Below are 13783 nucleotides of genomic sequence, written 5' to 3'. Positions count from 1 at the left end.
CCAATTTTCATTTCGATAATATGGTCGGGGACGCCCAAATCTCCACATTTAGGTCGACCTAAGAGATGGGCAACCTCGGTTTTCGCTGATAATGGAAACCGAGGACACCCATCTCAAAAACGACCAAATCCAAGGCATTTGGTCATGGGAGGAGCCAGCATTCGCAGTGCACTGGACCCCCTGACATGTCAGGTCACCAACCGGGCACCCTAGGGGGCACTGCAGTGGACTTCAGAAATTGTTCCCAGGTGCATAGCTCCCTTACCTTGGGTGCTGAGCCCCCCAAAACCCACTCCCCACAACTGTACACCACTACCATAGCCTTTAGGGATGAAGGGGGGCACCTACATGTGGGTACAGTGGGTTTCTGGTGGGTTTTGAAGGGCTCACATTTACTACCACAAGTGTAACAGGTAGGGGGGGATGGGGGTAGGTGGGTAAGTCTATAAAAAAAACAAAAACCAAGGAGTAGGGTGTGGGAATGGTGCTTCCTGAAAATCACAGGACAAACCAGAAGATCTTGATGTGCAGAGTTTATTGAAGGATACCAACAGACTCAACATGGCACTATGTTTCAGTGCTAGGCGCCTGCCTCAGGAGTCCAGCATGATGGTACATCAGTCAAACAAGTTCTGTACAGTTTAATGCATGAATATCTGCAATTATCATAAAGGGTGTTGCAAATAGCAGGGCTTGATGTGACACAAAAAGTCTTCAAAAAAGCTTTCGGCGTTGCTACAAGAGTATACTCCAGACTCCTGAGGCAGGCACCTAGGGCCGAAACACAGTGTCGTGTTGAGTCTGTTGGTATCCGTCAATAAACTCTGCATGTCAAGATCTTCTGGTCAGTCCTGTGGTTTTTTTGGAAGCACCATTCCCACACCCTACTCCTTGGTTTTTGTTTGGACTACTGTCGTAGAGATTGGTGTTCCTCCACTTCACGTGGTTGTGTTTTTTTCACCACCCCTTTTTTTGGTAAGTCTATAAGTCAGCACCTCCTTGTAGGCGCTCTGATGCTGTTCGGTGAGAGCCTATTCTATAACCGCTTCTGGGAGCCCAGATACTGTTATAGGATGCTAATACTGCCTGGTATCAGAGTGCCTAAAATCTAGGCATCTGCAGTTACACCAACCATAGACCTGACATAACTGCAGGTTCCTAAAAGTGGCAAGGGCATGAGTAACTTCCAGCATTCTTCATGCGTAAGTGATGGCACTGCTTGTGCCCCTCTTATAGACATACCCTGGAGCAGGGGCATAGCCAGACCGGTGGGAGGGGGGGTCCAGAGCCCAAGGTGAGGGGCACATTTTAGCCCCCCCCTGCCATTGCCGACCCCTCCCCCCGCCAGCGCCGCCAACACCACCAACAACTTTGACCCCCCTCCCCCTGCCGACAACCCTGCTGAGAGTCTTGACCCCCCTCCCGCCACCAACCCTCCCCCGCCGCCTACCTTTGCTGGCGGGGGACCCTAACCCTCGCCAGCCGAGGTCCTCTTCTTCCGGCTCAAGGTTTCGTTCTGTTTCTGTGAGTCTGACGTCCTGCAAGGACAAATCAAGGTCAGGTATACATATAAAGTAGCACATACGAGTTTATCTTGTTGGGCAGACTGGATGGACCATACAGGTCTTTATCTGCCGTCATCTACTATGTTACTATGCTCTGCCCGTGGGAACACCACAGTGCATTTCCACACTGCTTTACTTTACATCTAGTCAGGGTCTCTGAGAGACACAGCCGGGCCAGGGGAAGAATCGCCCCCCCACATCTTGGCCGCTGCCACGCCACCCCACCACCTTGGCTGCCACTGCTACGCCACCCCCTCACTTGTGCCGGCACCCCCCACACATGCCACTGCCCCACCCCTTATTTTCCTGTGTATGATGGCTCCTCCGTTGGTCTGTCGCTTCCTGCTCCTTTGTGCTGGGACCCAGATGACTACATTAACGCGATAACTCGGGTCACCCATGTTATCACGTTATTGCAATCATTCGGGTCCTGGACCTGGTATGCAGGAGCAGGAGAGAGACAGACCCAGAAGCAGGCAGGCAGGACAAAGCTTGTCGGTGCCAGGCCTCCCCCCCTTGGAGGCCAGGCCCAAGGAATTTTGCACCCCCTGCTCCCCTCTCTCAGCGGCCCTGCATCTAGTTTATATACCGCTCATAACCAATTGGATTCTGAGTGGTTTACAAAATGCCCTTGGGAAAATTACAAACATTCATGCAAATACACTAAACAATATACAGAACATAAAACATGATATATAAATAATGGCCGAGTTCATTATATATATTATTCAGATTAATAACTTGACATTATAAAGGATCTAGAAATCTCCTAAAAAGTAATGTTTTCAGACGTTTCTTAAACAACGCACTTACGCACCCCATGCAGAACAGTGCTCAACTGATTTGCTGCTACTTACACACCTTAATGGCCGGTTACTTGTGAAAGTGCATGTATTTTGTAAGTTCACATGCAAAATTGGTGCTTAAATGATTTATTTATTTTATTTATAAAACTTATACCCCACTTAAAACTTATAACAGCATAACATACACAATAATAAAAACAAGCATACAAATGACAATTACTTCATTATCCCATACCCCCCCCCCCCCAAAGATTAGCTGCTGGACTCTGACTGCATCATCTTAAAAAGCCTGAACAAAATCGTGAGTCTTCAACAGCTTCTTGAAGTGTACTGCGTTCGTACATAAATGCAGGTAGCCAGGCAAATCATTCCATAGTACTGGACCTGCAACCGAAAAGGTCTGCAGCCCTCGTAAGCATTGGGTATTCAATAACAAATCAGCTGCTAATTTTTTCACAGAGTCAGATCACAGACCCGTAGCAGAGACAAACAATTCAATCACAGAATGGAAATAGCATGCAACCTTTCCATAGGTTGTCTGGTGAAGCAGATATAGATCTTTAAACTGAATCCTAAATCTCACGGGTAGATGATAGAATTGTCCTTCCAGTGCACATCGAGTTATGTGTATTTAATTTAGCTACTGTAAGGGGTGGAAAATTTTGACATCATGGGGTCGATGATATTCAAAGTGATTTAAACAGCCAGTTAAAATTGCTTGTGCGGGGTCTGTCCACTGATATTCAGCAGCAGTTAACAGGTTAGTGGGTGGTCCGGGGGCGAAGTTGACACTTAAGAGGTTAAGTGCTGATATTCCTCCTGATATTAGACCACATAAAAGCCAGTGCATCTTTATGTGGAGTCACTTAGGGGGCCTTTTACGAAGGTGTGCTAGCATTTTTCTATGGGCGTCTCTAGCATTTAGAACGTGCTAATCATTAGCGTGCACTAAAACCGCTAACGCTCCTTTGTAAAAGACCCTCTTAGACAGTTAAGTGCAGAATGAGCCTGCAAATAGGTGGGAAAATGTGGGGTATAAATGTAACAAATAAATAAACAAATAAAAATATCGCACTTAACCACATAAGAGATACCCATCCGCATAAACCTGGATATTCAATGTCAGTATCCAGAAACAGTTCAGTACCCGTATTTTATCATTCCCACCTTAGTAATTCCCTTATCCCTTATTTGTCCTGTTTGTCTGGCCTAGTTAGATTGTAAGCTCTTTCAAGCAGGGACTGTCTCTTCATGTTCAAGTGTACATCTAGTAGCGCTATAGAAATGATAAGCAATAGTAGTAGTAGTTTATAGTTTTAGTTTATTATTTATAAACCACATCAATCCATTGAATATCTGGGAATAATTCCAGCGGTACCTACAAAAAAAAGACTCACCGCCACCAGCTGAATATTTAATTAATTAATTAATTAATTAATGCATTTATACCCCACATTATCCCACTAGTTGTAGGCTCAATGTGGCTTACATAAGCTGTAGTAGGACTACAGTACAAATAGTATATTTATACAGTATCTATCTCCGAGGTTCTTGTGGGGATAAGTCAAGGACTAGGACAACTTTTTCTTGATGATGTAGAGTTGGCTGGTAAACCTAGCCTTAATCCCTTGACAGGGCTGCCGAGAGACATAGCCAGTTTCAGGCGGCAGGACCCCCCCCCCCCCCCCCCCGACCACCACCACCACTACCTGGGCTACTGTTGCACCAACCTCCCACTCATGCCCCTGTCCCCACTCCCTTACCTTTCTGTGTCTGACTGCCTCTCCCTCAGTCTGTCTTCTCCTGCTTCTGTATGCTGGGACCCGGATGATTGCATTAACACGATAACTTGGGTCACTCGGGTTATCTCGTTAATGCAATCATCTGGGTCCTGGGCCTGGCACGCAGGAGCAGGATAGAGACAGACCCGGAAACAGGCAGGCAGGATGAAGCTTGCAGGCATCTGGGGAATATTGCCCCCCCCCCGTCCCCCCTGCCCCTGGACCAGAGAGATGGAGACCTGATTTCCTTTCCTCTGTGATGCCTCTTGCAGACGTTGGTGTGATCGGACGGTGCAGGTCACTGAAGAGGAAGTTGTCAGCCCACGACAAGAGAAGCTGGTATCCTGTGCTCATGTCTACCAGTACAACCTGCAAGGCTGGCAGCTGGACCAGGAGCGCATGCTCCAGACCTACGGAGGAGATGTAGGGCTAGCACACTACTACGCCGAAAGTGGGACTGCCTCTATGTGCTTCGTTTTCAAGTAAGGATGCACCTTCTGTAAATCTGTCCCTTCTCAGTGTCATCAGTGAAGGTGCTGAATGCAGTTGTATCCCTAGCAAGAGAGGGGAGAGAAGTGAGACGAGCCCGCAAAGTGGCACATAGGAGGAGCTTAGTTATTAGAGGTGGGCTGAAAACTAGGGTTCAAATCCTGAGTCTCCCAGTGATGCTTCTGGTGACTTCAGGCAAATCCCTTCACCCTCCATTGCTTTAAGTATCAGCTTAGACCAGGGGTTGTCAGCCCAGTCCTCGGAACACACCTAGTCATGTTTTCAGGATATCCATAATGAATATGCATGAGATAAATTTGCATGCACTACCTTTATTGTATGCAAATTTATCTCATGCATATTCATTATGGACATCCTGAAAACAGGACCGGCTACAGTATCCAATGTACATAGATGTATCTCATGCATCATCATTGTGGTAATTCTGAAAAGCTGGTTGGCTATGTGACCCTCCAGGAGAGGGCTGAGAAGCGTTGACATAATGTACCTGATTGTAACTCACTTTGAGCTTGTATTTGGAAAGGCTAGTTTAAAAAACAAACAAACAACAATAACAACAACAACGAAGATAGAATAGTGAGGCTGGAGCCCAGCATGTCTTTAATACAATGGTTTTCAACCCAAGCCTCAGGATACCCAGCCAGTCGGATTTCAGAATATCCACACTGAACATGCATGATGCAGATCTGCATGTTTCTACTATATGAAAATCTATCTGATATATATTTCTTGTGAGTACCCTGAAAACCTGACTGGCTGGCTTGAGATTCATTGAGGAGAGAGGCCACATGCAGGCACGGGGACAAATTTTATCCCCGTGTCATTCTCTAATGGCAGCTCCAGCAGTGGGGAAATGAGGCCAGTGCCGGGTGGATTTCTATGGTCTGTGTCTCGTATATGGCCAGACAGATCAGGATGGGCTAGAGTAGGTTTTGATGGCAGCTCCAGTAGTTGGGAAATAGGGTCAATGCAAGACAGACTTTGTAATGGTCTGAGTCCTGAAAATGGCAAGGACGAATCAGGATCAAGTATGCATTCATATTGTATGCTATGAGTGGGGGTCTTGTATATCTCAGTGGGGGAGGGGAAGACATCGTAAAGTGGAACTTTAGCAAATAAAATGTTGTAATAATACAATTGCATTGTTGGTTCAGTAACGATTTGATAATGAATGTGACAGTTGGGCAGACTGGATGGACTATGCAGGTCTTTCTCTGTCATCATTTACTATGGGGCTCATTTTCGAAACAGAAAAAAACGTCCAAAAAATGGCACAAAGCAGCAGATGGACTTATTTATTCATAAAAATGTCCAAATTGCTATTTTCAAAACTCCATTTTTAAGACTTTTTCTATGTAGTTCACCTAAATTTCAAGGGGTCTTCTTGGAGGTGTGTTTTGGGCAGGACTAGGGCGGGCTTACAATTTGGACGTTTTTCTGCGATAATAGAACATTGTAAAAACATCCAGATCAAAAAAATAGGACTTTTTGGCTAAACCTGTTTCAGTAACAACTAAGTGCCAAAAAGGTGCCCAAACCAAACAGGTGACCACTGAAGGGATAAAGGTATGACCCCCCCCCCCCCTTTAATCTCCCATTGGTCACTGACTCCCTCCCACCTCCCTAAGAAGTAAAAGTGACAGCACATACCATGCTTATGACAGCTGCAGATATAATGGTCATTCCTCTTAGAGCAGCAAGCAGGATGCTGGAGTAGCCTAGTGTTTGTTGCAGTGGACTGTAGAGAAGGGGACTGTGATAATGTCAACCACGGCAAGGCATGAAGTCCTCATATGATACAGACGGAGGCAGTGCACTGTCAAACAGACAAAGGTTTTATTCTGTACAAAACTAAGGAAATAACAGGTCTGTTCCCTCACAGGCTTTTCACTCTCAAAGTCTCTCTTAGGTTCAGAGGCAACCTTTACACAGGCTGTAAATCCACAGTATCCACACACACAGGTCTGCGTCCAGCCAGACTCCAAGAACAGCATTCTTATGAGGCTTAAAGCTTAGCCTACCTTGTATCAGGTAGCAGCTTCTAACACTATGCTATGGAGACCCACACTCCAGAGTGGTGTCTTTCCTCCCAGGCCTCTGTATTGGCCCCTCCTTCAGTGTTGCCATATAAAAAAAAAAATTCCCACCCAAAACAGCCCAAAACCCGCCCAAAAACCGCACACACTCCACCCTCGACGTCATCACCCCTGCCCCTTCCGTCATCACCCCCACCCCCGCCGTCATCAACCCCGCCCCTTCTGTCATCACCCCGCCCCCGCCGTCATCAGCCCCACTCCTTCCGTCATCACCCCGCCCCTGCCGTCATCAGCCCCACCCCCGCCATCATCGCCACGCCCAATACGTCACCTCGCCCCGCCCAATACGTCACCAAACCCCGCCTCTGTCGCCGTTAGCCTCACCCCCCACCGGCTGAAAAACCGCCCAAAATCCGCGCGAAAAAAAAAACAAGCCCAAAAAACCGCAACCTGCCGCGGGCAAAAGTTTCCCGCGGCGGGTTGCGGAAAACCGCCCATCTGGCAACCCTGCCCTCCTTAACGTTACTCAGGCCCTGTGTTATATACTTCCTGGTTCCGGCTCCACCCCTCTTCCTGGCTCACTTCCTCTTGGGTGGAACTAAGGCTCTTAAGGTGGCTCAGGCTGTCTGTTGGGTCTATTCTTAACAGAGAGGGGCAGAGTTCCATAAACCCCCTCACAAGGGACCTAGGTCTACATCCCACTCTAACTAGTGCACTTGTGGTGGAAAGTGTGAGGCCCCCAAAACCACAAAATACCTACTGAACCCACACACAGGTGACACCTGCAGGCATAAGGGCTATTGTAGTGGTGTACAGTTGGGTACAGTACATTTTTTGCTAATCCTGGAGGGCTCACCATACAATACAAGGGGATTTTGAAGTGATGTGCACCTGGGACCTTTTATGTGAAGTTCACTGCGGTGCCCACCAAGGTTGCCCCACTGCTCTGCTGGGATGTCTATGTGGCCAGTCTAGTAAGACTGCTGGCCCAATGGTTTGTTTTTGTACATTTTTCCCTTGGACATTTTTTTGTTTGAAAATGGATCTTAAAGAAAAACACATTGAGGACAAAACTGTCTAAAATCGGGCAATTTTTGAACCAAAAAGATAGACATTTTTCTTTTTCGAAAATGACTATGTTTGGCACTGGATTTGGGGGATTTGGACGTCATATCGAAAATGCCCCTCCATGTTACTACGTTGGATGCTGGATTCTCCTCATTTCAGGGAGCATGAAGAGAGAGGGGCTCCCTGCTGTCTCAATGTTTTCCTCTTTTTTAGACCTGAGGATACCAGACCCATGGTGTGGAACCGGACCGTGCGAGCGTGTTGTGATGGGTGGAGTGGCCCCCACTGCACTAAAGGTAAGGAAAGTCTTCCCCATTATACACACACTGCTGGAGTGAGATTAATTTCTGTCATGGTATGTGCAAAGTAATGGACCAACAAGCAAGGAATAGAAAAGGTGAAAGACAACCACACAAAAAAACTGTTACTTCTATAAGCATATTCTTCAAAGGAGGAAATGGCCTCAGATAATTTCTCAACAAGTGTAAAAATACTTTTAAGGTTCCATACCAATTATTGGAACTAAAAAAACTCCTTAAAATTCACTTTCCTAATTTATCAATATTTTTTTATCTATGCATTTTCAATATCTTTTCACAAAAATTCCAAAATCTTTTAACACTTTTCATCACAAAAGTGCTCTTTTGCCTTAGCCTAGTGAAGGCCTTCATTTCACAATCTTTGGAGTGGAGGAGTGGCCTAGTGGTTAGGGTGATGGACTTTGGTTCTGGGGAACTGAGTTCAATTCCCACTTTAGGCACAGGCAGCTCCTTGTGACTCTGGGCAAGTCACTTAACCCTCCATTGCTGCATTGAGCCTGCAAAGAGTGGGAAAGTGCAGGGTACAAATGTAACAAAAATTAAATCATTGCTTCTTCAGGGCACAATGTCCAACAACCATCTTATTCTCAGGCATCTTAAAAACACCACAGTGGTATCAGAAACAAAGCATCTAATCAGAAATCTTCATTTGGCAAGAGGCAATCTATCATATTATCGAAAAATCATCCAATCAGTGTTAATGTCAGCCCAGCAAAACCAGCTTGTAGTCCCATACTTTCGAGAAATCCGCTATGATACCACACGCCGATCTATTTTTTCAGTTCCAGGCCCAGAGCTTTGGAATAAATTACTGGTACATCTTCGTCTCTCACCTTCCCTATCCAAATTTAAAACAGATTAAAAACACTTTCTTATTCCATGATGCCTATGATTAATGGTAACTAAACCCTCTTCATGCACTGCAGACTATACAGTGTCCTGGAAACCACTAAGGGGTATGTTTACTGAGGTGTGCTAGCGTTTTTAACGCGCCTGCAAATTTAAGGTGCATTAAACGCTAATATGCCTATACATTTCTATGGGCACGTTAGCGTTTAATGCATATAAACTGTGGCGTGGAGGAGTGGCCTAGTGGTTAGAGCACTGGTCTTGCAATCCTGGGACAGAGAAATATCCAGAGTACCTGAATGTAACTCACCTTGAGCTACTACTGAAAAAGATGTGAGCAAAGTCTAAATAAATTTACGTTCACTAACATGCCCATAGCACTGCTTAGTAAACATAGGCATACTTCCCCTTCCCAGCTTTACTATCATTAATAATGTATTTCTCCTCCCTGTCCTCAATGCACTCCCTTCCCTACATTATTTTATTGTAAGACGCTCAGATAAGTTTTGATGGGTGGTGTATCAGCCCTAATAAAATTGAAAATTAAACCTTCTGATTCAGCTGTATGCAACTTAAAAATCCCTTGTTGTTCCAACTTTAACAAAGCTTTTCCCCTATCTCCTCCTCGAGTAAACTGCCAAACAGCGCAAAGTAGAAAAAGTCATGTCCTAACTGGGCACAAGCAGCCAAGCAAAGCAGAGATAATCCAGAGAAGGAAAAGTCTCGAGTTCAGCCACAGATACATTTATTGCAGGGGCGTAGCCAGACAACAGATTTTGGGTGGGCCTAGGCAAGAAGTGGGTGGGCACCAAGTGTTCTCCCCCCCCCCCCCCCCCCCCCACTACCACCAAAAAAATATCTCAGCTGGCGGGAAAACACTTCTTTCCACCATGGCAGTCTGCAGCAGGCATGCGCTGAAAACTGAGCATGTGCAGGTGCCAGTATCGTGGAGAGTAGCATTTTCTTTACCATCAGGGGGAAGTCTTCAGCTGGTGGAGCTTGGGATCCCCACTTGCTACCGCTAAACGTATGTTACTGTTGGCTGGGCCTGAGCCCTAAGAGGATGGGCCCTAGCCCACCTCTGGCTACACCACTGATTTATTGAAATATGACCTGACTTGGCCAAGTTTCAGCACTCACATCTTTTTTTTTTTGTTACATTTGTACCCCACGCTTTCCCACTCATGGCAGGCTCAATGCAGCTTACATGGGGCAATGGAGGGTTAAGTGACTTGCCCAGAGTCACAAGGAGCTGCCTGTGCCTGAAGTGGGAATTGAACTCAGTTCCTCAGTTCCCCAGGATCAAAGTCCACCACCCCAACCACTAGGCCACTCCTCCACCTTCGTCAGGGGTCATACTGTGAAGTTGCCAGTATAGCATCTGGTTGTTGTTTCTCCAGCGCTGGAAGTAAGTATATTTGTGCTTTTTATGTGCTAATGAAGATTTGTGCTGTTGGTGAGGTATTGACCCCTGACGAAGGTGCGAGTGCCGAACCTTGGCCAAATCGGGCCGTTTTTCAATAAATTTATCTGTGGCTGAACCTGAGCCTTTTCCTTCTCTGGACGATCTTACTTTGCTTTGGCTGCTTGTGGTGTTTGTACAGAGTATTTTGCTTCTGTTTTTGTTGCTTTGATTGGGCACAATGCAGAGCTATTGGAGCTTCCATTATCTGTATATGTAAGCAAAACATAACTCAGTACAGTCGCGTTCCTAGGGGGGCTGACACCCGGGGCGGATCGCCGATGCGCCCTGCCCCCCCCGGGTGCAGCGCCCCCCCCTGGAACAGCGCGACATCCCCCCCCCGGCGAAAAAACCTGCCGGCTCTTCATTTTCATGCTCCCTCTGCCCCGGAACAGGAAGTAACCTGTTCCGGGGCAAAGGGAGCATGAAAACGAAGAGCCAACAGGCGCGCGGCACCCCCCCAGCGGTGTGCACCCGGGGCGGACCGCCCCCACCGCCCCCCCCTTGGTACGCCACTGGCTCAGTAAGAGGGGTTCTTCAGCTGGCAATATTAAGTCCACATGTACTTTCACTTTCAATTGTGCTGGGGATGCACAAGCCCTCTTCATATAGGTACTTTTCCCATGGAATGCTATCTACATGCCATCTGATAATCTAGACATGCTCCTGCTCAGTATGGTTAAAAGTCTGTGCATTGTTCTAAAACATTGGTTAACAGCTTTAGGGCAGTTTTCAGATGGCCAGTTTACCTGGGAATAAATCATTACTTATCCATGTTTTAAAAAGGTTTGGACGGCTTCCTAAAGGAAAAGTCCATAGACCATTATTACACATATATCCAGAATTGTCTTATAATATTTGCTTGCTACACTACTATCATGTTTCATCATTATCATGTTACCCAATATCCTTATGTAATACTAAATGTATATTCTCTTATATATTTCCACCATTCATGATGTATTGTAAGCCACATTGAGCCTGCAAATAGGTGGGAAAATGTGGGATACAAATGCAATAAATAAATAAATAAATAAAAATGACTTGGGGAAAATCCACTGCTTATTTCTGGGATAAGCAGCATACAATGTATTGAACTTTTTTGGGATGTTGCCAGGTATTTGTGACCTGGATTGGCCACTGTTGGAAACAGGATGCTGGGCTTGATGGACCTTTGGTCTGTTCCAGTGTGGCAATACTTATGTACTTATGACTTTGGAAATTTAATTTAATGTGGAATTTCTGTTCTGCCTTTCCAAGACATTGCCCAGTTCAGTTCAGAGAAAGTACACAAAACAAACCAAATACAAACCATCATAAAAAAATACACACAAGAAACACTGTTCCTTTAAGCTGAGCCAGGGTCCTCCAACTGCATTGCTGCCAGTAGGCGGTGGTGCTTCAATATTGTGTTTTTAATTGCTAGGGACAGGCAGGTTTCCTGCCATCCTGCAGAGCTTGCCTGTCCCTCACTATTGAAATTGTGACAGTGAAACAGCACCCCCTACTGGCAAGACTGCAAGTGGAGGACTCCTGCTCAGCTTAGAGGTAACAGTGAAAAGCAGTAAACTGCAAGAGTGCCAGCTTACCAGACTGAGAACCCGAGGCACTATTTTATTTTTTATTTAGTGCCTTTTTGAAGGAATCCACTCAAGGTGGTGTACAGTAAGAATAGATCAAGCATGAGCAATAGGCAATTACAGCAGTAAAAATATTCAAGTAACAATACAAAATATGGCATGGTATACTACTTGCAATGACAACACAAAACGTAGTAGAACATTATAATTGGTAGTGAAGGGTAAGGCAAAGTTGTAACATATAGATGAGTAAGAAAGTAGGAAGAATTTGAAAGTAAGGTGACTGATTTGAAGAAAGTTGCACATGAGGTCAGAGAGATGGTTAAATATTATCTCAGTTAGGCTAGGAGTGGCTAAACATGTCCCGCTGCAGTATGTGCAGCCCGAGCCAATCCTTGTGTGTGTGAGTGAGACTAACAAGTTAGTTACTTCTTTCATTAAAGGCTTGGTTGAAGAGCCAAGCTTTCACCAGATAGTCTTGTGTTAAGCGGTGCCCTTCAGGCAATGCATTCCACAGTGTGGGGGCTACTCCGGAGAAGGCTCGCTTGTGGGTATCACATCATGTAATGTCTTTTGGAGAGGGTGTAGTTAGTGAAAGTCCTTGGGAGGACCTTAGTGTCATTGGTGGTGTGTGAAGGATCATCCTATTCTTCAGATACTCTGGGTCATTTCCTTTCAGGGCCTTGAAGAACAGACATAGAGTTTTAAATTTAGCCCTATATTGTACTGGTAGCCAATGAAGTTTTTGCAAAAATGGTGTGATGTGATCACGTCGCTTGCAACCTTCTATGAGTCTTGCTGCTGCATTCTGAATCAACTGGAGCTGGTGCAGGCCCTTTTGTATAGTGCATTGCAGTAATCCAGTCTTGATATTACCATGGCATGCACAACTGGGATATGATTTACCTTCTCGATGTAAGGAGAGAAGCAGCGTAGCTGTCGCAAATAGTAGAAGCAGCTCTTGAAGGTTGCTTGGATTTGGGGAATCAGAGTAAGTGTTGAATCTAACTGTATTCCAAGGTTCCTGACTTGTGATTTGAGGGGGAGTTCAAACTTCCCAAAAGGGATTTTGAAGTCAGGTATGTATCCACTTGTGTTAGGGACCCAGAGAAGCTTGGTTTTACTTGGGTTCAGGCAAAGTTTGTTGTGTTTAGCCCATTCTTGAATTGATGTTAGACAAATAATCAGTTTATTCAAGGCTGTAGGTAAGTCAGGTTCAATGGGTATGAGTAGCTGCACATCATCCGCATAGATGTAGAACTGAGTGTCCATTGACCGAATTAGCTCAGCTAGTGGCTTGAGGTAGATATTGAACAGAATAGGTGACAGTATCGATCCTTGTGGTACCCTGCAGGTCAGTCTCCATGGTGGTGATGAGTTACTGCCAATCATTATGGATTGTTGCCTGTCTGATAGGATCTGAACCAGGCAAGTACTGTTCCATTGATACCTGTTTCTGTCAGTCGTGCTAGCAAGATATCGTGATCCACAGTGTCAAAAGCTGCTGAGAAATCTAGCAGTACTAACATCGAGGCGAATCCCTTGTCTTGGTTTCTGTGAAGATCATCTAGCAGGGGATACGAGGACCGTTTCTGTTCCATAACCGGGTCTGAATCCAGATTGACATGGATCTAGCCAGTTACTCTTTTCTAGCCATTCATTAAGTTGAACACAGACTGCTTGTTCTATGAGTTTCCCTAGAAATGGGATGTTGGATACTGGCCTGTAACGTTCAAGTTTGTCCTGGTCAAGGTTGTTTTTCTTCAGCAGAGGGTGAACCACTGCCCTTTTTAATGCTGTTGGTAG

At 45.7% G+C, this 13783-nt stretch overlaps 1 protein-coding gene across 1 annotated transcript in view; it reads left to right on the top strand.

Annotated features, from left to right (window-relative positions):
* LOC115465678 (SCO-spondin-like) overlaps nucleotides 1–13783 on the top strand; it is a 537587-nt gene that overhangs the window by 1008 nt on the left and 522796 nt on the right. Inside the window, exons 2-3 of the mRNA XM_030196374.1 lie at nucleotides 4425–4634; nucleotides 7980–8062. Coding sequence (XP_030052234.1) covers nucleotides 4425–4634; nucleotides 7980–8062 — 293 coding nt within the window. The remainder of the gene's footprint in view (nucleotides 1–4424; nucleotides 4635–7979; nucleotides 8063–13783) is intronic.

The sequence above is a fragment of the Microcaecilia unicolor genome, chromosome 1 (genome assembly GCF_901765095.1).
Source record: "Microcaecilia unicolor chromosome 1, aMicUni1.1, whole genome shotgun sequence".
NCBI lineage: Eukaryota > Metazoa > Chordata > Amphibia > Gymnophiona > Siphonopidae > Microcaecilia > Microcaecilia unicolor.
The sequence above is the reverse complement of the archived record's forward strand: the minus strand, read 5'-3'. Positions and strand labels throughout refer to the sequence as shown.